Source organism: Pseudorca crassidens, chromosome 20, assembly GCF_039906515.1.
Source record: "Pseudorca crassidens isolate mPseCra1 chromosome 20, mPseCra1.hap1, whole genome shotgun sequence".
NCBI classification, from domain to species: Eukaryota; Metazoa; Chordata; class Mammalia; order Artiodactyla; family Delphinidae; genus Pseudorca; species Pseudorca crassidens.
This window is the reverse complement of record NC_090315.1, coordinates 19,343,367-19,369,515: the sequence shown is the minus strand read 5'-3', so window position 1 is coordinate 19,369,515 and position 26,149 is coordinate 19,343,367. Positions and strand designations below refer to the sequence as shown.

General features: G+C 41.2%; 1 protein-coding gene across 1 annotated transcript in view; it reads left to right on the top strand.

Moving 5' to 3' along the window:
* The window catches only part of TDRD12 (tudor domain containing 12), an 87,755-nt gene that overhangs the window by 12,223 nt on the left and 49,383 nt on the right, over positions 1 to 26,149 (top strand). Inside the window, exons 3-8 of the mRNA XM_067717878.1 lie at positions 2,654 to 2,790; positions 4,341 to 4,460; positions 9,440 to 9,495; positions 10,808 to 10,893; positions 16,500 to 16,689; positions 17,158 to 17,247. Of these exons, the coding sequence (XP_067573979.1) occupies positions 2,654 to 2,790; positions 4,341 to 4,460; positions 9,440 to 9,495; positions 10,808 to 10,893; positions 16,500 to 16,689; positions 17,158 to 17,247 (679 nt within the window). The remainder of the gene's footprint in view (positions 1 to 2,653; positions 2,791 to 4,340; positions 4,461 to 9,439; positions 9,496 to 10,807; positions 10,894 to 16,499; positions 16,690 to 17,157; positions 17,248 to 26,149) is intronic.

The following is a 26,149-nucleotide window of genomic DNA, read 5'->3' as shown; positions in this document are numbered from 1 at the left end:
TTTACATTCCCACCAACAGTGTAGGAGGGTTGCCTTTTCTCCACACCCTCTCCAGTGTTTACTGTTTGTAGATTTTTTTGATGATGGCCATTCTTACCAGTGTGAGGTGATACTTCATTGCAGTTTTGATTTGCATTTCTCTAATAATTAGTGATGTTAAGCATCTTTTCATGTGCTTTTTAACTGTCTATATGTCTTCTTTGGAAAGATGTCTATTTAGGTCTTCTAACCCACTTTTTATTGGGTTGGTGTTTTTTTTTTTTTGATATTGAGCTGCATGAGCTGTTTTGTATATTTTGGAGATTAATCGTTTGTCAGTTGCTTCATTTGCAAATATTGGATTGGCCAAAAGGTTCATTCATTTTTTTCCTAAGATGGCTCTAATAGTGCTTAGTTGTCTTTAACTTCATTCAAAACAATTTTGTTAGACTGTATTGTGACAGCTGGCATATCAGCGTGCACTGAAAAAAAAAATCAAAGTTGGTGAATTTTTGTGTAGCCATTTTAATATTGAAGATGGAAGAAAAACAACATTTTCAGCATATTATGCTTTATTATTTCAAGAAAGGTAAAAATGCAACTGAAACGCAAAAAAAGATTTGTGCAGCGCATGGAGAAGGTGCCGTGACTGATCGCATGTGTCAGAAGTGGTTTGCGAAGTTTCGTGCTGGAGATTTCTCACTGGACGATGCTCCACGGTCGGGCAGACCAGGTGAGGTTGATGGCAATCAAATCGAGACATTGATTGAGAACAATAACGTCATACCACGTGGGAGATAGCCGACGCACTCAAAATATTCAGCGCAAGTGCTGAAAATCATTTGTACCAGCTTGGTTATGTTAATCGCTTTGATGTTTGGGTTCCACGTAAGTTAAGTGAAAATACAACCTTCTTGACTGTATTTCCATATCCATTCTCTACTGAAATGTATTGAAAATGTTCCGTTTTTTAAACAAATTGTGATAGGCGATGAAAAGTGGATACTGCATAATAATGTGGAACAGAAGAGATTGTGGGGCAAGCGAAATGAACCACCACCAACCACACCAAAGGCCGGTCTTCATCCAAAGATGGTGATGCTGTGTATATGGTGGGATTGGAAGGGAGTCCTCTATTATGAGCTACTGCCGGAAAACCAAATGATTAATTCCAGCAAGTACTGCTCCCAGTTAGACCAACTGAAAGCAGCACTCGACAAAAAGCATCCAGAATTAGTCAACAGAAAATGCCTAATCTTCCATCAGGATAACGCAAAGACAACATGTTTCTTTCATGACCAGGCAAAAACTGTTACAGCTTGGCTGGGAAGTTCTGATTCATCCACCATATACACCAGACACTGCACCTCCAGATTTCCATTTATTTAGGTCTTTACAAAATTCTCTTAATGGAAAAATGTTCAATTCCCTGGACGACTATAAAAGGCACCTGGAACAGTTCTTTGCTCAGAAAGATAAAAAGTTTGGGGAAGATGGAATTATGAAGTTGCCTGAAAAATCACAAAAGGTAGTGGAACAAAAGAGTGAATACGTTGTTCAATAAAGTTCTTGGCGAAAATGAAAAATGTATCTCTTATTTTTACTTAAAAACTGAAGGAACTTCTTGGCCAGCCCAATATTTTTCTCCCATTCCGAGGGTTGTCTTTTTGTTTTGTTTATGGTTTCCTTTGCTGTGCAAAAACTTTTAAGTTTAATTAGGTCTCATTTGTTTATTTTTGTTTTTATTTTCATTACTCTAGGGGGTGCCTTGAAAAAGACCTTGCTGTTATTTATGTCAGAGAGTGTTCTGCCTATGTTTTCCTCTAAGAGTTTTATAGTATCCGGCTTTACATTTAGGTCTTAAATCCATTTTCAGTTTATTTTTGTGAATGGTGTTAGGGAGTGTTCTAATTTCACTCTTTTACGTGTAGCTGTCTAGTTTTCCCAACACCACTTATTGAAAAGACTGTCTTTTCTCCATTGTATAGTCTTGCCTCCTTTGTCAAAGATCAGATGACCATAGGTGTGTGGGTTTGTCTCTGGACTTTCTATCCTGTTCCATTGATATATATTTCTGTGTTTGTGCCGGTACCAATACTGTTTTGATTACTGTGGCTTTGTAGTATAATCTGAAGTCAGGGAGCCTGATTCTTCCATCTCCATTTTTCTTTCTCAAAATTGCTTTGGCGGGCTTCCCTGATGGAGCAGTGGTTGAGAGTCCGCCTGCCGATGCAGGGGACACGGGTTCGTGCCCCGGTCCGGGAAGATCCCACATGCCGCAGAGCGGCTGGGCCCGTGAGCCATGGCCACTGAGTCTGCATGTCTGGAGCCTGTGCTCTGCAACGGGAGAGGCCACAACAGTGAGAGGCCCGCGTACCGCAAAAAAAAAAAAAAAAAATTGCTTTGGCTATTCGTGGTCTCTTGTGTTTCCATACAAATTGTAAATTTTTTTTGTTCTAATTCTGAAAAATGTCATTGGTAATTTGATAGGGATTGCATTGAATCTGTAGATTGCTTTGGGCAGTATAGGCATTTTCACAATATTGATTCTTCCAATCCAAGGACGTGGTGTATCTCTCCATCTGTGTCATTTTTGATTTCTTTCATTAGTATCTTACAGTTTTCTGAGTATGACTAGAGATTTTAACACTGAAGTTTTCTTTTTATTTTGTAGGTTTGTGTGGTTTATTGTCAGGAACTGAAGTGCTGGTGCAGGGCTGTTATTAAGTCAATAGTGTCTTCAGCAGACCATTACCTCACAGAGTGTTTCCTTGTGGATTTTGCCAAGTACGTTCCAGTGAAATCCAAAAAGTATGTATGTATGTATTTATTTTGCCTCATGCTCTTTAGGGGACAGATGTCTGTTTTCAAGGAGAATGTCCATTTTCGAAGTAAGGGGCGAGAGCTTCAAGATGGGAAGACTTGCAGGTTCCAATTTTACAAGCAGTGAATGTAAGAGCAGGTGCTCAGGATGAGAATTCAGCAGGCGGCTCCGGCCCTCCTTCTGCCTTCCTTCCTAGAAAGTGCAGGCGCTCTCTGTGAGCCGCTCTCCTGGCCTGGCGTGGCATGTCCCCTGAGTTTGCTCGGGTGATGGAATGGGTGCTTCGGGAGGCCTGGCTACCTGGAGGCAGAGAGAAACTCTTCTTGTCACCACAGAAGGGATGGTTTGCTGGCACAGCCTTAGATTGCTGAGAGCAGAGCGTGCGTCCCTCGTCCTGCTTAACAGAGTGAGGGTGTGACTGTCACAGAAGACAGGAGGCCGTTCAGAGTGACCCTCGATGACTCCAGGACCACACACCACGGTTCCCTAGAAAACACTTGTCAGCAAGGTGGTCTTGGTGTTTGTGGTAATTTTTCTCATGGTTTCCTATCCCAGAGTCAGAGGGTGTCAGTTTAATAAATAATGAATAGTAAACATGAGGACCCTTCTTCCAAAAGGGAAAGAGTGGTCCCAGCTGCAGGGGAGGTGGGTCCCCTGATGGGGAGTCTGTGTCAGGGGGCCGCTCCCACAGCAGGGCTGGCAGGTCTTCATGGAAAAGGAGGTGCCTTTCTAGCTTGTGGTTCTGCACCCATGTAACCATAGTGGTTATTAAAATTAACATCGTATTTAACGGTTTGGAGAGATTTCCTCTTAGTATTTGGAGTTTTAAGTTTAGTTTGTTTTGGGCAAGAGAATCGTATGATTAGAGCGGGGAGGCCTGGAGGGGCGGTTAGTGCAGCCGCCTTTTCTAAACGGTCCGAGACCAAGGTGGCCAGGCTGCCCGCACACGGCCCCGAGAACCTGTTGATGTCGAAACCATACGTTCAAGTGCTCTGTCGTTTGCCTGAAGGAGAATGGAAATAAAAATGCTGGACAGCTTACGAAACCTCAGCCCATCAGCTCTTTTGTGCAAAGTTGACAAATACTAATTCTTAAAACATCTGCTTATTTACAGAAGCTTCAAGATAATTCTGGTCGTGTATTGAAATTGCTATTTTAAAATCTTAAATAGAATTTGCTTCCAGGTTTGTTCGTTATGACCCAGTGTTTCTCAGTCTAAGGAGACAGTGTTTTTCTAATGCCTCCCTGCCCCCATGCCATAAAATTTTGACGCCAAAGATTGCTGAGTATCTTTTATGTACTATCTGTATATCTGTGCTTTATACATAAAAAAGTAAGATTTTTCTCAGCCCCCAAGAACCAGTTTTCACCTTGCTCGGCAGATGGCTCCAAGCACTTGCTGCTGTTGGTGGCTGTAATAGAAACAGAAATAATCAGGTTTTGTTTCATGTTAAGTATTTTAATTATGTAGGTGTACTTTAAAGAAATATGTTATATATAATTTTTTAAATCATGGAACTCTTTCTCTTTCACTGTTAAGCATCCGAGTTGCAGTAGAAACTTTTATGCAGCTTCCCTACAGAGCAAAAAAATTCAGACTGTACTGCACAAAACCTGTCACATTGCACATTGACTTCTGTGAAGACAGCGCTGAGATTGTGTAAGTACAGCTTCTGACATAGGCTGAATCGTTAGTAAAAGCCTTAACTTGAGTGTATGATGCTTACGTGAAATCAGATCCTCTTGAGAAGTGCTGAGCCATTTCAAAGGTCTCTTTGTCCTTCAGGAGGTGTCTTCTGAGTCACTGTGTCAAACCTGGCCATGTAGCCCCATCTCCAGAGGCTGTGTTGTGAGGGGGTTAGAGTACAGTCTGAGCTCTGTGCTATTTGGCTTCTTAACTTACAAAAAGGGATAAATTAAGTGTAAAGAGAAACATTTATACATCGGATCATGGAGCATTAAAAAAAAGTCCATGACATCCTTCTCCAGCCCCATTTCCTCCCTCCCTCCCTCCTGGGAGGCTTCTGTGACCTGTTCAGGCTCTGAACTTGCAGACCTTTTTCGGTGCTTTTATACATATTCACATGCATGGAGCTTTTAATGAAAATTAGAACACACTGTCTTATTGGCAAATTTAACTTAAGAATGTATTGAGTTGGCCAAAAAATGCCTTTGGTTTTTAAGTAAAAATAAAGGACACATTTTTCATTTTCACGAAGAACTTTATTGAACAACATATTTACCCTTTTGTTCCACTACCTTCTGCCATTTTTCAGGCAACTTCATAATTCTATCTTCCCAAAACTTTTATCTTTTTGAGCAAAGAGCTGTTCCAGGTGCCTTTTACAGTCGTCCAGGGAATTGAAATTTTGTCCATTAAGAGAATTTTGTAAAGACCTAAATAAATAGAAATCTGAAGGTGCAGTGTCTGGTGTATATGGTGGATGAATCAGAACTTCCCAGCCAAGCTGTAACAGTTTTTGCCTGGTCATGAAAGAAACATGCAGTCTTTCTGTTATCCTGATGGAAGACTATGCATTTGGGACACTTCCCTGGTGGCACAGTAGTTAAGAATCTGCCTGCCGGTGCAGCAGACACAGGTTCGATCCCTGGTCCAGGAAGATCCCACATGCTGCGGAGGAACTAAACCCGTGTGCCACAGCTACTGAGCCTGCGAGCCACAGCTGCTGAGCCCACATGCCACAACTACTGAAGCCGGCACACCTAGAGCCCCGTGGTCTGCAACAAGAGAAGCCACCACAATGAGAAGCCCACACACCGCAATGAAGAGTAGCCCCTGCTCGCCAGAAACAGAGAAAGCCCGCGCGCAGCAATGAAGACCCAGTGCAGCCAAAAATAAAGATAAATAAAAAATTTTTTAAAAAGTGGAAGCCAAATGTTTAAAAAAAAAAATAGAGAATCGTATGCAGAAGTATGGTCAAGAAGGTGTTTTTTACTTAACTTATGTGGAACCCAAACATCAAAGCGATTAACATAACCAAGCTGGTGCAAATGATTTTCAGCACTTGAGTTGAATATTTTGAGTGTGTCGGCTGTCTCCCACGTGGTATAACATTGATTGTTCTCAGTTACTGTCTCGATTTGATCGCCATCAACTTCACCTGGTCTGCCCGACCATGGAGCATCGTCCAGTGCGAAATCTCCAGCACGAAACTTCGCAAACCACTTCTGACACATGCGATCAGTCACAGCACCTTCTCCATGCGCTGCACAAATCTTTTTTTGCGTTTCAGTTGCATTTTTACCTTTCTTGAAATAATAAGCATAATATACCAAAAATGTTGCTTTTTTCTTCCATCTCCAATATTAAAATGGCTGCACAAAAATTCACCAAAAATTTTTGATGTTTTTTTTTCAATGCACGCTGATATGACAGCTGTCACAATACAGTCTAACAAAATTGTTTCGAATGAAGTTAAACACAATTAAATGCTACTAGAGCCATCTTATGGAAAAAAAGAACAAACCTTTTGGCCAACCCAGTATTTTGAAGTTCTTTGCCAGTACACGTATTCCCTTCTACTTTCAGTCGTTTTCCTGGGTGAATACAATTGGCACACTTGCTGTCTTTAACCGCTCCTCTCTTGATAGCCAGCTAGATTGTTACCAAACCATTTTGCACTGTACATTCTCATAAGAATATAGGTAAATCAAAATGAGATATATAGGTGTAGAAATGTATACCTGCATGCATGCACATGTGTACACATGTATCACACACACACACACACACACCCCTGTCTAGTAGTTTGACCACATTGCCAGTGATTGTACAGGATGGGTCCCTGCACTGGGCAGTGCTGTGTCGGGGTTATGACTGTGATCTTTGCTGTCTTGAATGAGCACTACTTGAGGTCCTGGGGGTAGCCCCATCCTCCCCCTCCAACACTGGCTTTGTGGAAGAAGCAGCTATGGGAAGCAGCACAATTTTTTTTTTTTTTTTTTTTTTTTTTGGCGGTACGCGGGCCTCTCACTGTTGTGGCCTCTCCCGTTGCGGAGCGCAGGCTCAGCGGCCATGGCTCACGGGCGCAGCCACTCCGCGGCATGTGGGATCTTCCCGGACCGGGGCACGAACCCGTGTCCCCTGCATCGGCAGGCAGACTCTCAACCACTGCACCACCAGGGAAGCCGGAAGCAGCACAATTTTGATTCAACTTGCACATCCCGGTGATGTTGCATTCTAAGTTCTCTCTGAACTTGGAAGCTGCCTCTCTTATGGATGCTTTTGTGGGATCTGTGGAGACCCTCCCATCTCCACTCCCCCAGACCTCATCACCTGTAGCTCCCTTGGGATGACGAATGCATCACTCTTGTGGCTGCCTCGGAATCCACCCTGATAAGCCAGCTGGTCTCTGCTGAGGCCGCTGTTCCACCAGGCTGCCCAGCAACGCCGGCCCCCTTCCTGTCCCTCTTGCAGAGCAGCCAGCCCTCCGTGCCCAGCTCTTCCTCAGAGGCAGACCCCTGTCTTTCTCACGCCCCCTCTGCATTACCCCCTTCCCAGCGCCACCACAGTGCTCCCCAGGGGCCTTCCCAGCCTTGGACACACCCAACCCTAGGAGACCCTCAGTGTAGGTGATGAAGGGCTTCAGGTAAGTGATCTCACTGGGTTTTGATCACCTTCTTTGATGTTGCTGGTTTTGTGTTTGTGCCTCATCTAGAATGTCTTTCTTAACATGTGTATTACAGTTTTTGTTAAATTTCCCTTCAAGAGGACTAGCAGTCTATACTCCCATCATTGGGGTGTAGAAAGTGCTGCTTTCCCCACACAACGTAGAGTATCATCAGGCTTTTTAACTTTTGCTTGTTTGCTGGACAACAATGGTATTTTGTTTTAAGCTGTATTCTTCTGACTTGTAAAGTTGGGTATCTCTTCACGTAGTTTGTGGGTGTGTGTGCGCCGTGTTGAGAGAGAGACACACATGCACAGACACACAGACTAATTGATTAACCTGTGACAGACTTGTTGATTTACTTGTTCATAGACTAGATTGATTTTTCTCTTGGGCCTTTTCCTTATTAGGAATCTACTACATTTTGTTAAAAAACAAAAAGCTTATTAGGTAATTTTTTGTATAGCAAGGTTTTAAAACCACTGTATTCGTTTGTTTGTTTGTTTGTTTACACCTCCCTTCGGAAACCCTTTGTGATTCTCTTGAGGTAATGTGCTTAGTGTCTTAGTAAAAATAAAAATAACAGGGCTAAGTGCTTTATGTACGTTACCTCATTTGATCTTTGAAACAACCCTTGGAGGATGGTGATGGCATCTCTGAGAAATAAAACCAGTGGAGAAACATAAAACGTATCACTCTAACCTTACTCTATTTTATTTTTGTTCCATGCTTCTAAATATTGGTTTTTCATGATCTTCCACTGCCTATGGCTTCTCCTGCGATTTTCTTTCCAAAGCATAGTATGACTCTGACTCCAGTTTGGGAGTGTGTGTGTGTATAGCAGCCTAACCTGACATAGCATCAGATCCCACAGGTTAAGGGCTTCACCCTACAAGACCTCCCCCAGCCCCCGCCCCTGCCAACTTCAGATGCCAATTTCAAGTCTGGGTTGTCACCTGTGCTTCTGACTGGGATGGCTATAAATGAGAGGTTCCCTTCTTGGGTTTGATTAATTTGCTCACAGAACTCAGAGAAACATTTTACTTACTAGATTACCAGTTTATTATAAAAGATATAACTCAGGAGCAGCCAGATGGAAGAGATGTGCAGGGCAAGGTGGGGAGAGGCGCTTCCTTCCCTCTCCAGGCACGCCTGTCCCCCGCATCTCCACGTGTTCACCAGCGCAGAAGCTCCCAGCCTAGGCCCTTTTTGGTGTTTATGGAGGCTTCATTACCTAGCCGTGATTGATTAAATCTTTGGCCATTGGCAATTGATTCAACCTCCAGCCCCTTTCTCCTCCCTGGAGGTCAGGGTGGTGGGACTGAAAGTTCCAACCCTCTAATCGCAAGGTTGGTTCCCCTGGCAACCAGCCCCCATTTTTAAGTTACCTTGGTGCTTTCCACTCGTCACCTTGTCACTCTCATCACTGAACTCTGTGCCAGAAACAGGGACAATGACAAAATAGATATTTCTTATCATAAATCACAGTATCACACATAGGAAAGGACAAGATGATAGGGAGAAATGGGACACAGTGAAAGGGGTACCACGAGACAGTAGTGGCTGCGTTTCCCACGGCCACTTTCAGAATGTTGGTTTAACCAACACGTGTGGGGCCCTCGCTCTGTGCCAGCCTGTGCTGAGCAATCCTAACTCAGGGTCCCTGTCCTGGGAAGCTAGCGTTCTGGCTGGGAGATGGGTGTTGCAGGTAATGGGACGATGGTGTTGGGACATGATGCCGTGGAGGTGAGCACAGTAGCTCAGGAAGCCCCAGAAAGGGGCCCATTCTCAGCGAGTCTCTGCACTGGCACAGGCGGGCATGGAAGAGAAGTCTGCTGCGGGGTGCAGCTGGGATCATCACCCCCAGGCCAGAGCCAGACCCCTCGTTACCTGCATCATGTGTTCAACGTGTAATATCAGAAACATCCAGTGTATAATGTACTAAATGATGTTAGCGTACTGACCTCAGCTTTTTATTTAACGAGGTTGCCTCTTTTCTCCGTTCCAGACCTGCCAAGAAGTGGGACAGTGCAGCTATTCGGTACTTTCAGAACATCCTAAAAGGTGAGGCAAGTGCATGAACACTGCCGCCTGCTCTGAACTGACGCCTTCTGTTGATGAGAGGGTTTGAGATGTGCGTGCTTAGCTGTCTGACCCCCTTTGCGGGGTTCATAAGTGACCTGGAGCTTCTTCCACCCCAAGTGTCACAATGACCCTGCACCCCTGGAATTTTGGGGGTGGATGTGGGCATCCGTAATTGACAGGTGAAATCAGGAAGGAGCTATGTGGGTGAGGACCCTTACACAATAATGCCTGTCTCTTAGTTGGCATAGAAGCTGCAGCACTGCAAAATAAATTTACGTGCATTTCATTGAACCAACAGTTGATGAAAAGCCTAACTTTTTTTCTGCAAGCAAGGGGTAGTAAATGGATACTTTGTGATCACCGTCATTGCTAATGAAGATGTGTAGGATGTCTCAGCGCCTCTTTAGTGTGCTCTTTTTATTTTATATCCTTGGCTGTAAGACAGACTCTCATTTGAGACATCTGTCCCAACCCCTGGCCGTCTGAGCCAAGTAACTGTGCCCAACTCCAGGGCTGTTCTGAGGAGTAGTGAGTTTGCATTGCCTGGGGTGCTGGCCCCTCTCCTCCACTGCCCCACTGTCCGGGTAAAGGAGCAAGCAGAGGCGTTGCACCTGGGAGAAATGGGAGGGGCGCCTCTGGTTTTGTAGCTTGGGCCCTTGTGAGCCCACAGGGGGCCCGGGAGACACAGGTTTGGAGGAGGCAGAGTGCTTGGGTTGAATACCGTCCTGCTACGTCCGCATAGCCTCCTCACCTGTAAAACGGTAACAGTGCTTGGAGCTGCTACATGGAGCTGCTCTTTGGGGCATTTGGAGGGGTGGAATGGACTCAGGTGAAAGACTGTGACTGGGCACGTGGGTTTGGGAGTCACTGGAAAAGAAGGGAGGGCCCAGAACTGTGCTCGAGGTGCTGTCACAGGGTGACAGGAGGAGGATGGCGGGCTGAGGGGGACAGAGGACACATGGCTGACTTCGTGCCGGGAGAGCCTGCACCTTGCCTTGCCCAGTGCCAGACGCGTTCTGCGGGAGGAGGCTGTTGAATGTTGTGGCGCTGGGTAATCGTGAGTGGTTAGCAGAGATTAACAGGTGAGAAATAGTCATAGTTGTTTAAAGCATACTTTTTTTTTTTTTTTTGGCCTTGCGGTGTGGCATGTGGGATCTTAGTTCCCTGACCAGGGACTGAACCCGCACCCCCTGCAGTGGAAGCATGGAGTCCTAACCGCTGGGCCACCAGGGAAGTCCCTCAAGCATACTTGTAATATCAGCTACTTTATGTTTTGATTTATGCTGTTTAGCAGCTACCCAGGTGGAAGCCAAATTGTGTGCTGTGGAAGAAGACACTTTTGAGGTTTACCTTTATGTAACTACAAAAAATGAAAAGGTAAGTGAAAGAATTGTATTAAAATATTATTAAAAATGCTTATTAAAACAGTACACACCTAGGAAAACAGTGTCATTCACACAGCATATAAATTTTCTTAATCTTTCAAGGTCTGGCTTAGATCAGAAGTTAGCCAGGTCTGTTTTTCTTCTTTTAATTACTTAAAAAAATTACTTTAGTATTTTATTTAGACAGCATTTTATTGAGTAATGGACAAGAAATTATTCCTATAGTGATGAGTGTGAAATGTTATTTTCTTACGAGAGGATGTAATTTTCTTGAATACACACATTTGGTGTGGTTTTAGTTCCCTGCTTTTTCCCTTCCATAATTTTCTCATTGTATGGACATATGCTCACTGTAAAGAATTCAGATACCATAAGTAGAAAGGAAGTGGGCCTCACCTGTGAGCCCCCTCTTTCCTCCACCCAGTTATTAGCTGTTCACCTTTGGCTGGCTGCCCTTTATGAAGGGTGGTATGAGGATGCAGCAGCTCTGTACCTTGTGCGGAGGTGGGTAGAGCTGCAGATCTAGGGCTGCTCAGGGCCCACAGAGGGCATCTAAAACCTGGATTTATTTTAAAACTTTGTTTTGGAACAACTTACACTTACAGACGAGATGCCAAAATAGTGCAGAGATTTTTGTATGTGCTTTACCTGGGTCCTCCTAATGTTAACCATACAAACAAGCAGTACAATGATTAAAACCAGAAAATTTACACTGATAAAATATAACTTAAAAAAATCTGCAGACCTTATTTGAATTTTGCTGGTTTTTCCACTGATTTCCTCTCTCTGGTTTCAGGTCTGATCTCAGATCCCACATTGCATCTGACTGTCCAGTCTCCTTAGTTTCCTCCAATCTGTGACAGTTGTCTTTCCTCCTCTTTTAAGACCTTGACACTTCTGAAGAGTACTGGCCAGTTATTTTGTAGAATGTTACTCAATTTGGCTTTATTTGATGTTTTCTCATGATTAGCTTGAGGTGTTGCATGCTTTTAGCAAGAATGCTACAGAAGTGATGCCCTTCTCAGTACGTCAGGGCGGGGGTTATGATGTTGATAATGTTTTATTATTTGTCATCTTAATCATGATCACCTGGTTAGGGTGGTGTCTGCTAGGTTTTTCCTCAACAGAGTTACTGTTTATTCCGTTTTGAAATTATTAAGTATCTTACGGGGAGATACTTTGAGACCATGCAGATAGCCATCAATGACTCTTCTCTGCAAAACTTATTTCTGTGGTGTTTGCCCATTTCCATCATGCCCTCTGCATTTTTAACTGGAATCTATGAGGAAGAGCTGACCCTTCTTCCCATTTATTAATTGATTCAATAATTTATCTTAGTATAGACTCTTTGGATATTTATTTTACTCTGAGGATATAATCCACCATTATCATTATTTTCCTGCTCAAGTTGTTGCAGATTTAGTTGTTAGGAGCTTCTTCAAAGTGGCTGATGTGTCCTTTCTGTGTGTCCCATCATAGTTGAAAACTCCTACTTTCTGGTACCCCAGGATGCTCCAAGGCTAATTTTGTCCTTTTCCAGCCCTAGAATCAGCCACTTCTCCAAGAAGTGGTTCCTTTTATTGAAGAATGGTCTTCTGATATTAAGATCAGGGCACTAGGTGTGCTCATTATTACTACTGGGGTGTCGTTGATTGCAGGCCCTCTCAGCAGACAGATAGGAAAGACATGTATGTACGTTAACCCACTTACACAAACATTTACATCTATTCCTAGATCTATCCATCTGTATATATATTAAGAGCTCTGGTACCTCTAATTTCAATCCAGCGCTGCAGGGTTCATTCTACCCCTCCCCTCTCCTCATTCCTAACACCTGTCTCTGACAGTAAGAAACCTGCGTTAGCTACAGTATAGTTACTTGATTAATTCTAGTATTCACATAGAGTAATTTCAGACTTGCTAACCCACATTCCTGTGCAAAAGAAATTTGTCTTTAGCCTTAGAGCATGCAGCCCTGGATGCAGAATTACTTAGGTTAGCTCTTTTCTTCCCTACCCTCTTCAGTGTCATTGTGTTATTCATTTGTAATAAGGTTCATTTGTTACTCTTTGGGTTGTGTTTTGGGTTCCCCCACATTCTTGTTGATTTTGCCTGTGACTTTTCATTGCTTATTTTACAGCTTGGTAAAAATGCCAGAATGTTGGCTCTAGGACCCATCTTGTGAAACATCTTTTAAACAAGTTCTCCACTGACCTGCTTCTTTCTTCTTGCTTTTCTTTCTCTGTGTGTATGGCTGTGTTCGGATGACAACTTGCTTTCCTCAGTGTGTTAAAAGAGCAGAGGCATGCTCAGCGGAGAGAACTTACAGTGGACGCATGAGGTCATAATTGCCAGAAAAGAAAAAATGGGGTCAACAGTCCTTTTCTAGCTCCCGAAGGAAGCACAAGGATGTGTCCCAGCGTGTTCTCTCTCTCTCTCTCTCTCTTTTTTTTTTTTGCTTGTTTTCTTTCACACAAAATTATTTTAAGATACATCCACGTTGATCCTTTTATTGTCAATATCCTTCCATTGTCTGGATATACTACAGTGTGTTTATCCATTCACTTGTTGATGGACATTTAAGTTGTGACCCCTTTGGGGCAACTACAAATGAAACTTCTATGAAGATTCATGTACAAGTCTTCCTGTGGACCTGTGCTTTCATTTTTCTTGAATAAATACCTAGGAGTCCCACTTCTGGGTAGTGTTATAGTATAGGTATTAAGAGCCTACCAAATTGTTTTCCAAAGTGGTTGACCGTTCTACAGTCCCATCAGCAATGAGAGTTAAAGTTCCTTCACATCTTCTTCATTACTTTTATGGTCATTCTCATTGGTGTGTCATGGTCTCTCATTGTAGTTTAAATTTGCATTTCCCCAGTGACTTACGATGTTGAGTATCTTTTCATATGCTGTTTGCAATCCGTATATCTTCGATGAAGTATTCAGATCTTTTACCCTTTTTTTTTCCTTTTTTTAAATTGAGGTATAATTGACATACAACATTATATTAGTTTCAAGTGTACAATACAATGACTTAATACTTGTGTATACGTATTGCAAAATGTTTAGTTAACAACCATCACCACGCGTTACAGAATTTTCTTCTGGTGATGAGAACTTTTAAGATTTACTCTTAGTAACTTTCAAATGTGCAATACAGTATTACTAACTATAGCCACCATGCTGTACGTTATATGCCCGTGACTTATTTATTTTATAATTGGAAGTTTTCACCTTTTGACTCCATTCACCCAGTTCATCACCTTCCCCCCGTTTTCCCCCACCCCAGCTCTGGCAACCACCAATCTGTTCTCTGTATCTATGAGCTTGGGTTTTTTTTTTTTTTATTTTGTTTTCTTTTGGTTTTAGATTCCACATACCAGTGGAGATTATATAGCATTTGTCTTTCTCTGGCTTATTTCACTTAGCATAGTGTCCTTAAGGTGTTGTCACAAATGGAAAGATTTTGTTCTTTTTTGTGGCCAAATCATATTCCATTGGGTGTATGTATATACACTACATTTTTTTTAACATCTTTATTGGAGTATAATTGCTTTACAATGGTGTGTTAGTTTCTGCTTTATAACAAAGTGAATCAGTTATACATATGTCCTCATATCTCTTCCCTCTTGGGTCTCCCTCCCTGCCACCCTCCCTATCCCACCCCTCTAGGTGGTCACAAAGCACCAAGCTGATCTCCCTGTGCTATGCGGCTGCTTCCCACTAGCTATCTATTTTACATTTACACCACATCTTTCTTTATCCATTCATCCACACATGAAAGCTTAGATTATTTCCATTAACTTGGCTATTGTAAATAATGTTGCAGTGGTCATGGGGATTCATGTATCTTTTCAAGTTAATGTTTTCATTTTCTTCAGATAAATAGCCAGAAGTGGAATTGCTAGATCGTATGGTAGTTCTATTTTTAGTTTCTAGGGGCATCTCCGTGCTGTTTTCCATAGAGGGTATACCGATTTACATTCCCACCAACAGTGCATAAGGGGTCCTTTTTCTCCACATACTTGCCAACACTTGGTGTTTCCTTTTAACAACAGCCATTCTGACAGATGTGAAGTGTTACCTCACTGTATTTTTATTTATTTATTTAATTTATTTATTTTTGGTTGCCTTGGGTTTTTGTTGCTGCACGCGGGCTTTCTCTAGTTGCGGCGAGTGGGGGCTACTCTTCGTTGCGGCACGTGGTCTTCTCACTGCGGTGGCTTCTCTTGTTGTGGAGCACAGGCTCTCGGTGTGCGGGCTTCAGTAGTTGTGGCTCACAGGCTCTAGAGTGCAGGTTCTAGTTGTGGCGCACGGGCTTAGTTTCTCCACAGCATGTGGGATCTTCCCAGACCAGGGCTCGAACCTGTGTCCCCTGCAGGCGGACAGATTGGCAGGCAGATTCCTAACCACTACACCACCAGGAAAGCCCCTCACTGTGGTTTTGATTTGCATTTCCCTGATTATTAGGGATATTGAGCATCTTTCCTTGTACCTGTTGGCCATCCGTATGTCTTCTTTGGAAAAAAGTCTATTCAGATCCTCAGATCCTCTGCCCATTTTTGAGTTGGATTATTTGGGGGTTTGTTTGTTTGTTGCTGTTGTTGTTGTATGAGTTCTTTATGTATTTTGGATATTAACCCCTTATCAGACAAATGACTTATAGATATTTTCTCTCATTAAGAGTCTTTTCATTTTGTTGGTGCTTTCCTTTGCTGTGCAGAAGCATTTTAGTTTGATGTAGTCCCACTGGTTTATTTTTGCTTTTGTTGCCTTTGCGTTTGGTGTCAAATCCAAAAAATCATCTCCAAGACCAGTGTCAAGGAGCTTATCACCTGTGTTTTCTTCTAGGAGTTTTATGGTTTCAGATCTTATATTCGAGTCTTTAATCCATTTTGAGTTTGCTTTTGTATATGGTGTAAGAAAGTGGTCCAGTTTCATTCTTCTGCACGTGGCTGTCCAGTTTTCCCAACACTGGGAATATATATTATTGACTCCTTTTTCATAATTTAATTGACCATATATGTGTGGGTTTATTTCTGGGCTGTCTATTCTGTTCCATTGATCTATGTGTCTGTTTTTATGCCAATACATACTATTTTCATTAGTATCTTTTGTCCATTTTAAAATTGGTTTTGTTTTCTTTATATTCAGTTTTGAGAGTTCTTTATGTATTCTGGATACATGTCCATCCAGATATATTATTTAAAAATATTTTCTCCTTTTCTGTGGTTTGCCCTTTACAGTATCTTTTGAAAAGCAGAAATTTAAAATTTTGATAAAATCTAATTTATCAGTTTTTTCTTTTATGATTTGTGTTTTGTCTTCACCCTCTTCCCAGATCTTTACCTGGCAAAGCCATGTTAGTTCTCAAGCACTTTCAAGTAGACGTTTTTTACATTTTGTGCCAGGAAGGTTGGTCAGAAGTATCTAGTTCACTGTTACTAGAGCAGAAGTCAAGAGATCAATTTCTATCAAATTATGTTCTATAAAATAATTTTTCTGAAGATTGAAATTTTCGGTTAAGTTTGGCATATTTTCTGAACAGTCACCTGAGTATATTTGTCTTATTCATGAAATGTTTAAAATTATACAGGTTTGTGTGAACGATGATCTGGTTGCAAAGAACTTCGCTTATTATGTATCACCCACGGAGAATAAAAACCTTGATTCTTTAGAGAAGCCAAGATTGAATATAAAGTCAGCATCCTTTTCCAGTAAACTCAATCCAGCACTTACTCTTTGGCCAATGTTTTTGCAAGGAGAAGATTCTCAAAGGATGGAAAGTGAGTGGATTTCACCAGTATGTTTCTCTTAAACTGTCTTATTTATAGGAATCTTAGCGTATTGATATAAATTGTTGTACAGACTTTTCCCCGTATGGAGGCAGAGACTTCGACTCTGAATTTAATATTTGAATTTTAATCCTGGTGAGTTTGTTACAAGTTTTGAGGTTCTAAAAGAGCTGCTGCCGTTTGTTTTTATGAGAACAGGATAAAAAACTATTGTCAATTTCTTATTAACATGGAGTTATATTTTCAGAAGTCCATATGTTCGTAATTTAAAGATATTATCAAAACAAGGTTTTGTTTACTGTTTTAGATACTTTAAAAAAGAGCCATTTATTAGCATGAAAATATGAGAAGATTCAGTCACGGACAATGGAAACAACTTCAAATGTTTCTCTCTATATCCACTTTTGTGTTTTGGGTTTTATTTCATGCTTTAACCCTGAAATGTATTCTTTCTGTCAGAGTCAAGTGGTTTAACTTTTCTGGCAAAGTCTCTCCAGCATCCGTGGCCCAAGGGTGTCGGTGACCTCGGGCCAACCTCTAGGATCCTGGGTGAGTTCTCTTTTGCTCCATTTCATAGGCAATGTAAAAGAACACTCTTAACTATCTAAAGATTGTAGGGGTTGTTTAGAAGGGCTGTGGTAATTCTCTCTCTTTTTCCCTTAATTTAGTGGAACCAATTTATGGTGTAGATGCTGACAAAGGTAATTCGCCTTGCAGTCCATAGGATTTTACCATAACATAAAGAACATAACAGGCACTTGTTCATGTGTAGGACTGATTTATTCCAGCCCAGCCACAGGCCAGTGATTATTATTTGTCTTCAGAATACACATATGGATTTATGATTGATTTTTACTTTAAGCAATAGGATACATAGAAATAAGAAAGAGGTGGGGGCTTCCCTGGTGGCGCAGTGGTTAAGAATCTGCCTGACAATGCGGGGGACACAGATTTGAGCCCTGGTCCGGGAAGATCCCACATACCACGGAACAACTAAGCCCGTGCGCCACAACTACTGAGCCTGTGCTCTAGAGCCCGTGAGCCACAACTACTGAGCCTGTGCTCTAGAGCCCGTGAGCCACAACTACTGAAGCCTGTGCACCTAGAGCCCATGCTCCACAACAAGAGAAGCCACCGCAGTGAGAAGCCCGCGCACCACAGTGAAGAGTAGCCTCCCCCCACAGCAACTAGAGAAAGCCCACGTGCAGCAACGACCCAACGCAGCTAGCAATAAATAAATAAATTTATAAAAAAAAATAAGAGGCATTTATGAAATCAGACATATCTAGTCTTTAATTCCATATCCCCAAAGTATTTAATGAATTGGATTTGTTGGGCAAGAGTGAAACATGCCAGCCACTCTGATGCATGGCTGACTCTCTGTGGTGATTCCTCTGTGATCACTCTTACATTGGGTGAATGTATACCTGTTGATATTTCAGATATATCCATTGTAAACCTCAAGTAAACTAAAGCTTTAGTCAACTAAAATATTCCATGCACCTTAAATTTTTTAAATTACCTTGGTAAGGTTGTTCATCATAGAAAAATACAGATAATTTAAAAAGCCTGTCACCTTTGATGTACCTACTTATTAAAATTTTACAGTTTGTTTTTCGAAAGTTTTCCAGATATGAGGGTGTTTCTTACAGAAATGGGATCCTACTATACCTACCTCTTTGTAGTGGTTTTTCACTTCTTTCTAGGTCAAATGCATCCAGTATAACCTCTCTGAGGTGAGACTCTGTCAGTCCACTCCCTCCTGTGTGGCACCGGGAGGCCTTATTCCCTCCTGCTGAGTTGTTCAGATGGGCTCTCCTTGTGCAGAGTTTGTGTGGTGGATGTTGGCCTATGTGGCCCCCACCCATATTCTGATGTGCCTCCTGTAGGGGTCCCAGATGGGAATTTCTGCTGAAAGGAGCCCATTACTAATGGGAATGTGTTATTTCCATCTGTGTTTTTTCCATTTCCACAAGAGCAAGAAAAATACCAGGCCCTTAGATCGTGTTTAACCGCTGTACAGCTTTCCATTGTATAGACATATTATTTCCAGTAGCCCCAGATTGCTGGGCAATAATTGTTTCCTACTTTTCTTTATTACAATCAGTGTTGGAATGAACTCTGCATATCTTTGAAAAGGAAGAGGTTGATGGTAAACAAAAGAAAGCTAATGTGAGATGTGACTGGATTATCATGTAAGAAACAAAATTATTAGATGTTACTTATTCAAGCAAAGATTTCCTTTTTCTTGTTAATTATTGTGAGGCGCTATTTCAATTATATTTTTATTAAGTTTTGGTACTTCTCCTTGAAGTTGCCTTCTTTTTTTCAAAAATCAAAGTGTAGTACTGTTCAATACTTGGCTGAACAGTCAAATAGTATGGAAAAGCTATAATGAAAAGTAATTTTCTCTTGTCCAGCTTCTTCTCACCCAGGCCCCTCCCTAGACGTAAACCTTTTATTTTTTCTTAGCTATTTATCTTGGCAGTTACCTTTAAGTTTTAAAATATTTATGATTATTTTACTCTGCCCAGGCTTACGCATGCTAGACCTTGTCCTGACTTCTGCGGCAGGTTAGCTCTCGCACTCCCGTTCCACACATCTTCAGTCCTCAGATACTCAGGAAGCGCCTACTGTGTGTCAGGCACTGTTCTAGGATTCATCAGAAAAGGAGTCAAAATCTGTTTTCTCGGAGTTTACTTACATTTTCTCAATAAAACTTTTAATTTAAAATGATCACAAACTTCCAGAAAAGTTGGAGAGCATTACAGAGAACTTGATGTTATCCTAAACCATTTGAGAATAAGTTGCCGACTGGAACGCCCCAGCTCTCCCCAATACTTGAGTGTGTTTTTCTTAGAAATAAGGGTACTCTCAAAAATATTCACAGTACAACCCATCTAAATCAGAAATTAACGGTGATACATTGTGATCATCTAACCCTCAGCTACCATTGAAATTTTGCCGGTTGTCCCACTAATTCCTTTGTGGGAGAAAGATGCAGCTCAGTACCACTTGGTGCGATTCCCGGTCTCCCTTGGTCTGCAGCAGTCATCAGTCTTTCCTGGATTTTCCTGACTGTGACACTTTTAAAGATTATGGACCAGTTATTTTGTAGAGTATCCTCAATTGTGGCAGATGATTTCCTGTTTCCAATTACATTGATTTTTGCTCTGATTTTTATTCCTTTTTCTGCTTACTTTACATTTAATTTGCTGTTCTTTTCTAGTTTCCCAAGGTGGAAACTTATATTATTAATTAAAAATTTTTCTTCTATTCTAATATAAACATTTAACGATATCAGTTGCTCTTTACTGCTTTTGCTGAATCCCACAGATTTTGATAAGTTGTATTTTTATTTTCATTTAGGTAAAAATGTTTTAAAATTTCTCTTGATTTCTTCTTGATCTCTATATTATTTAGAAGTGTGTTGTTTAATCTCCAAGTATTTTGGGATTTTCCAGCTATCCTTTTGTTATTAAGTTAGTTTAATTCCGTTCTGGTCTGAGAGCATACATTGTACAATTTCTGTTCTTTTAAGTTTATTTAGGTGTGTTTTATGTGGTCTGTCTTGGTGTAAGTTCCATTTGAGCTTGAGAAGAAGGTATAATCTGCTGTAGGATGAAGTAGTCTAGATATCAATTAAGACCAGTTGATAGGTGGTGCTATTGAATTCAAATGTACTCTTAACTGATTTTCTGCCTGCTGGATCTGTTCATTTTTGATAGAGGGGTGTTGATGTCTCCAACTGTAACAGTGTTCTCATCTATTTCTCCTTGCAATTCTATCAGTTTTTGCCTCACATATTTTGACGCTCTGTTGTTAAGCACATACACATTAAGGTCTGTAATGTCTTTTTGAAGAATTGGGTCCTTTATTATTTTATTTATTTATTTATTTGGTTGTGCTGGGTCTTAGTTGCAGCAGGCGGGCTCCTTAGTGGTGGCTCAAGGGCTCCTTAGTTGCGGCACAAGGGCTTCTTAGTTGCAGCAGGCGGGCTCCTTAGTTGTGGCTCAAGGGCTCCTTAGTTGTGGCACACAGGCTTAGTTGTGGCATGTGAACTTAGTTGCTGCATGGATGTGAGATCTAGTTCCCTGACCAGGGATCAAACCTCAGCCCCCCCTGCACTGGGGGCACAGAGTCTTAACCACTGCACCACCAGGGAGGTCCCTGGGTCCTTTATTATTATATACTGCTTCTATCCATAATTTTCCTTGTTCTGAAGTCTACTCTGTCTGAAATTAATACAGCTAGTTCAGCTTTTTTTTTAAGCTGTAAATTTTTTTATCGAGGTATAGTTAGTTGATGTACAATACATATAAGTTTCTAGTGTACAACATAGTGATTCACAAGTTTTAAAGTTTATACTCCATTTATAGTAATTATAAAATATTGGCTGTATTCCCTGTGCTGTACAACATATCCTTGTAGCTTATTTATTTTTTATGTAGTAGTTTGTACCTCTTAATACACTACCTTTTTTCTTGTACCCCCCCCACTTCCCTCTCACCACTGATAACCACTAGTTTGTTCTCTGTATCTGTGAGTCTCTTTCTTTTTTGTTATGTTCACTAATTTAATTTTTTTAGATTCCACATATAAGTGATATAATATAGTATTTGTCTTTCCCTGTCTAACTTATTTCACTAAGCATAAATCCATCCATGTTGCTGCAGATGGCAAATTTTCATTCTTTTTATGGCTGAGTAATATTCCATTGTGTGTATATGTGTGTGTGTGTGTGTGTGTGTATGTATGTACACACACACACACACGCACACACACACATATACACCACACTTCCTTTATTCATCTGTTTATGAACACTTAGGTTGCTTCCGTATCCTGACTGTTGTGAATAATGCTGCTGTGAACATTGGGGTGCATGTTTCTTTTCAACTGAGTGTTTTTGTTTTCTTTGGATATATACCCAGGAGTGGAATTGCTGGATCATATGGTAGTTCTATTTTTGGTTATATATATTAAAGACTGTTTGTTTCCTTTGCCTTAGGAGACAGATTCAAAAATGAAATATCGACTACTGTATTGTGCCATACAGTAGGACCTCATTGTTTATCTATTTTTTTGGGGGGGGCATGCCACAAGGCTTGCAGGACCTTAGTTTCCTGACCAGGGATCAAACTCGTACCCCCTGCAGTGGAAGAGCAGAGTCCTAACCACTGGACTTTCAGGGAGTTCCCTGTTTATTTTATATATAGTAGTTTATATCTGCTGCTCCCAAACTCCTAATTTATCCCTCCCTCCCCCTTTCCCCTTTGGTAACAATAAGTTTGTTTTCTATGTCTGTCAGACTGTTTCTGTCTTGTAAATAAGTTCATTTATCATATTTGAGATTCCACATATAAGTGATATATGATATTTGTCTTTCTCTGCATGACTTCACTTAGTATGATAATCTCTAGGTCCATCCATGTTGCTACAAATGGCATTACTTCATTTTTTTTTATGGCTGAGTAGTATTCCATTGTATATATGTAGCCCATCTTCTTTATCCATTCATCTGTCAGTGGACATTCAGGTTGCTTCCATGTCTTGGCTATTGTAAATAATGCTGCTATGAACATTGGGGTGCATGTATCTTTTCGAATTAGGGTTTTCTCCAGATACACACCCAAGGGTAGGATTGCAGGATCATATGGTAACTCTGTTTTTAGTGTTTTAAGGAACCTCCATACTGTTCTCCATAGTGGTTGTACCAATTTACATTCCCACCAACGGTGTAGCAGAATTCCCTTTTCTCCACACCCTCTCCAGCATTTATTGTTTCTGGACTTTTTAATGATGGCCATTCTGACAGGTATGAGGTGATATCTCATTGTACTTTTTTTTTTTTTTTTTGGCTGTGTTGGGTCTTTGTTGCTATGCGTGGGCTTTCTCTAGTTGTTTCAAGCAGGGGCTACTCTTTGTCCTGGTGCATGGGCTTCTCTTTGAGGTGGCTTCTCTTGTTGCGGAGCACAGGCTTCAGTAGTTGTGGCGCACGGGCTTAGTTGCTCCACGGCATGTGGGATCTTCCCGGACCAGGGATCACACCTGTGTGCCCTGCATTGGCAGGCGGATTCTTAACCACTGCACCACTAGGGAAGTCCCTCATTGTGCTTTTGATATGCATTTCTCTGATGATTAGTGATGTTGAGTATCTTTTCATGTGTCTGTTGGCCATCTGTATGTCTTCTTTGGAGAAAAGTCTCTTTAGGTCTTCTGCCCATTTTTTGTTTTTGTTTTTGTTTTTTTGCGATATGCGGGCCTCTCACTGTCGTGGCCTCTCCCATTGCGGAGCACAGGCTCCGGACGCGCAGGCTCAGCGGCCATGGCTCACGGGCCCAGCCGCTCCGTGGCATGTGGGATCTTCCCGGACCGGGGCACGAACCTGTGTCCCCTGCATCGGCAGGTGGACTCTCAACCACTGCACCACCAGGGAAGCCCTGCCCAGTTTTTAATTGGTATGTTTGTTTTTTGATGTTGAATTGTATGAGCTGTTCGTATATTTTTGAAATTAAGCCCTTATCAGTCATGTTGTTTGCAAGTATTTTCTCCAGTCTGTAGGTTGTCTTTTGTTTTGTTGATGGTTTCCTTTGCTGTGCAGAAGCTTGTAAGTTTAATTAGGTCCCATTTGTTTACTTTTGCTTTTGTTTCCTTTGCCTTGGGAGACTGACCTAAGAAAACATTGCTAGGATTTATATCAATCTCTGTCTTTTATTTGATATATTTAGACCAATACCGTTTAAGGTGATTATTGATTTAGTTGGATTAAAATCTGCCAAACTTGTTACTATTTTCTGTTCATTGCCTTTGTTTTTTGTTCTTGTCTTCCACTTTTTGTCATTTGTAGCTTTAATTTAGCATTTTATGTGATTCTGTTTTCTTTTTTAGCATATCAGTTTTACTTCTTTTTTCACTTTTCTGAATGGTTGCCTTAGATTTTGTAATATACATTTACAACCAATCCAGGTCCACTTTCAAATAACACTGTACCTCTTTACGGGTAATGTAGTACCTTATAATAACAAAGTATTCCTAATTCCTCCCTCCTGTCCATTGTATCGTTGTTATTCATTTCATGCATTCATAAGTGTACATAGGCGTGTGTGTAATTTATGTATATTTATATATTTCTATATGTATATGCATAAGTAATTAAATACAGTGTCACTATTATTTTGAACAAACTTATCTATTACATCTATTTTCAAAAAACAATTTTTAATTTGCCTTCATTTATTCCTTCTCTAATGTGCATATCCTCAAGCTCAAATATTCTTTCCACAGATGAGTCCAGTCTACTAATAAGCCCATCAAAGGCATTCTTCATTTCTGTTAGTGTTTTTGATCTCTAGCGTTTCTCCTTGATTCTTCTTAGAATTTCCACGTCTCTGTTTATATTACCCATCTGTTCTTGCATATTGTTTACTTTTTCTTTAGAGCCCTTGGCATATTAATCATAGTTGTACTAAATTTCTGGTGTAATAATTTCAGCAACCCTGCTGTGTCTGACTCTGGTTCTGATTTGCCCTATGTCTTCAAACTGTCACCTGTTTTGCTTTTCGGTATGCCTTGTAATTTATTTTTTTGTTTAAAACCAGACATGATATACTGGGTGAAAAGTAGGCCTTTAAAGATAGGGTTGTAAGATGTAGAGGGAGGGTAAGCGGTCTATAATGCTATGATTAGATCTCCATCTTTGGGAGCCTGTGCCCCTGGGCTGTGACCTTCAGATGTGCTTTTCAGTCCTCCACCTCTCCTGCTTTAGGGGGGACAGGATGGCTGGAGGGGGTAGATAGATAGAGTGGGGTATTTCCCCTCCCCCAAGGCGATTAATCTCTGGTAAAGCCCCAGTAGTTTAGGCTCTGGTTAGTTTCTCCCGAGGCCCAGCCTTGTTGAGAACAGAATGTGCTGACATATTTCAAATTGGTTAATTTTCCCCTCCCTTACTGGCAGCCCCAAGGGGATTTTTATATGATCTTCACTGTGAGAACCTGGTAGAGTTCCAGTAGGTAAGATTCACAGAAGTGCTGGGGGCCTCCTGGAATTGTTAACTTACTTTCCCACCCTGAGCCTCCAGGAAGTGGTCAATTACAGTTCAGATTTTTCCTGCTCCAGTGCAGGTTCCTGTGGAGATTTCTGCTCACATCAGTTGAGATTCTCTGTCTCCCGCGTCTGTCTCTCCAGTTGTGGGGGAAGAGGTTTGCCCTGCAACCTCATTTTTTAGGTCAGATCTAATAAGAGTTGTTATTTTTCAGTTGGATTACCTTTTTACTTATTGTTATGATGGAGTGGTGAATTCCAAACTCCTTACATGCTGGAATCAAAACTGGAAGTTAAATTGAGTTTTGAAATGTAAGATTTCAAAGGGAGTTTGGAATTCACCACTCCATCATAACAATAAGTAAAAAGGTAATCCAACTGAAAAATAACAACTCTTATCATATAACAACAATAACAACAAATAACAATAATCAAATATAAGATTACAGCATTTATTTCTTCATGGAGATTCTAATCGCTTTTCTTTTTCCTGCTTGTATTATCTATCTTTATTGACTCCTTAAGTTGTTCCAGATTCTCATTTGGGTATTATATATCTGTATGACTTGAATCTTTTTTTTTTTTTTGGTGGTACGCAGGCCTCTCATTGTTGTGGCCTCTCCTGTTGCAGAGCGCAGGCTCAGCGGCCATGGATCACGGGCCCAGCCGCTACGCGGCATGTGGGATCTTCCCAGACCGGGGCACAAACCCGTGTCCCCTGCATCGGCAGGTGGACTCTCAACCACTGTGTCACCAGGGAAGCCCTGACTTGAATCTTTTAAAATTTATTAAACGTGTATTATGACCCAGAATATGGTCTCACTTGGAAAAGGCTGTGTGTGTACTTGAAAAGAATGTATGTTCTGCTATTGTTGGGGAGAGCATTACATAATGGTCAGTTACGTCATGTTGGTTGATAGTGTTGTTCAGGTCTTCTCCGTCTTTATTAATTTTTTTTTTTGTCAACCCATCTATCAAGTACTGAAGGACGGATGTTGATATCTCCAACTTTGCAATTGTTTTATTTTTGTCTCCTTTCAATTCTATCAGTTTCTGTTTCATGTATTTCGAGGCTGTTACTTAGGTACGTGAAAGTTTAGAACTTTTATGTCCTCTTGATGAATTGATCTGCGTCATTATTAAATGACCCTTTAATCTCAGATAATATTCTTTGATCTGAAGTCTGCTTTGTCTCAGCTGGGGCTGTCATCTGAAATACATATAGTGGCCTTTCCACGTGGTTGCTTGGGCTTCCTCACAATGTGACGGCTGGGCTTCAGAAGTGAGCATCAAAGAGAGCAAGTCATAAGTATGTGACGTTTTTGTGATCTAGCTTTGGAAGTCACATAACACCCCTTCCATGTTTACAAGCCCACCCAGGCAGTCGGGAAAGGAGTATGAGCCCATC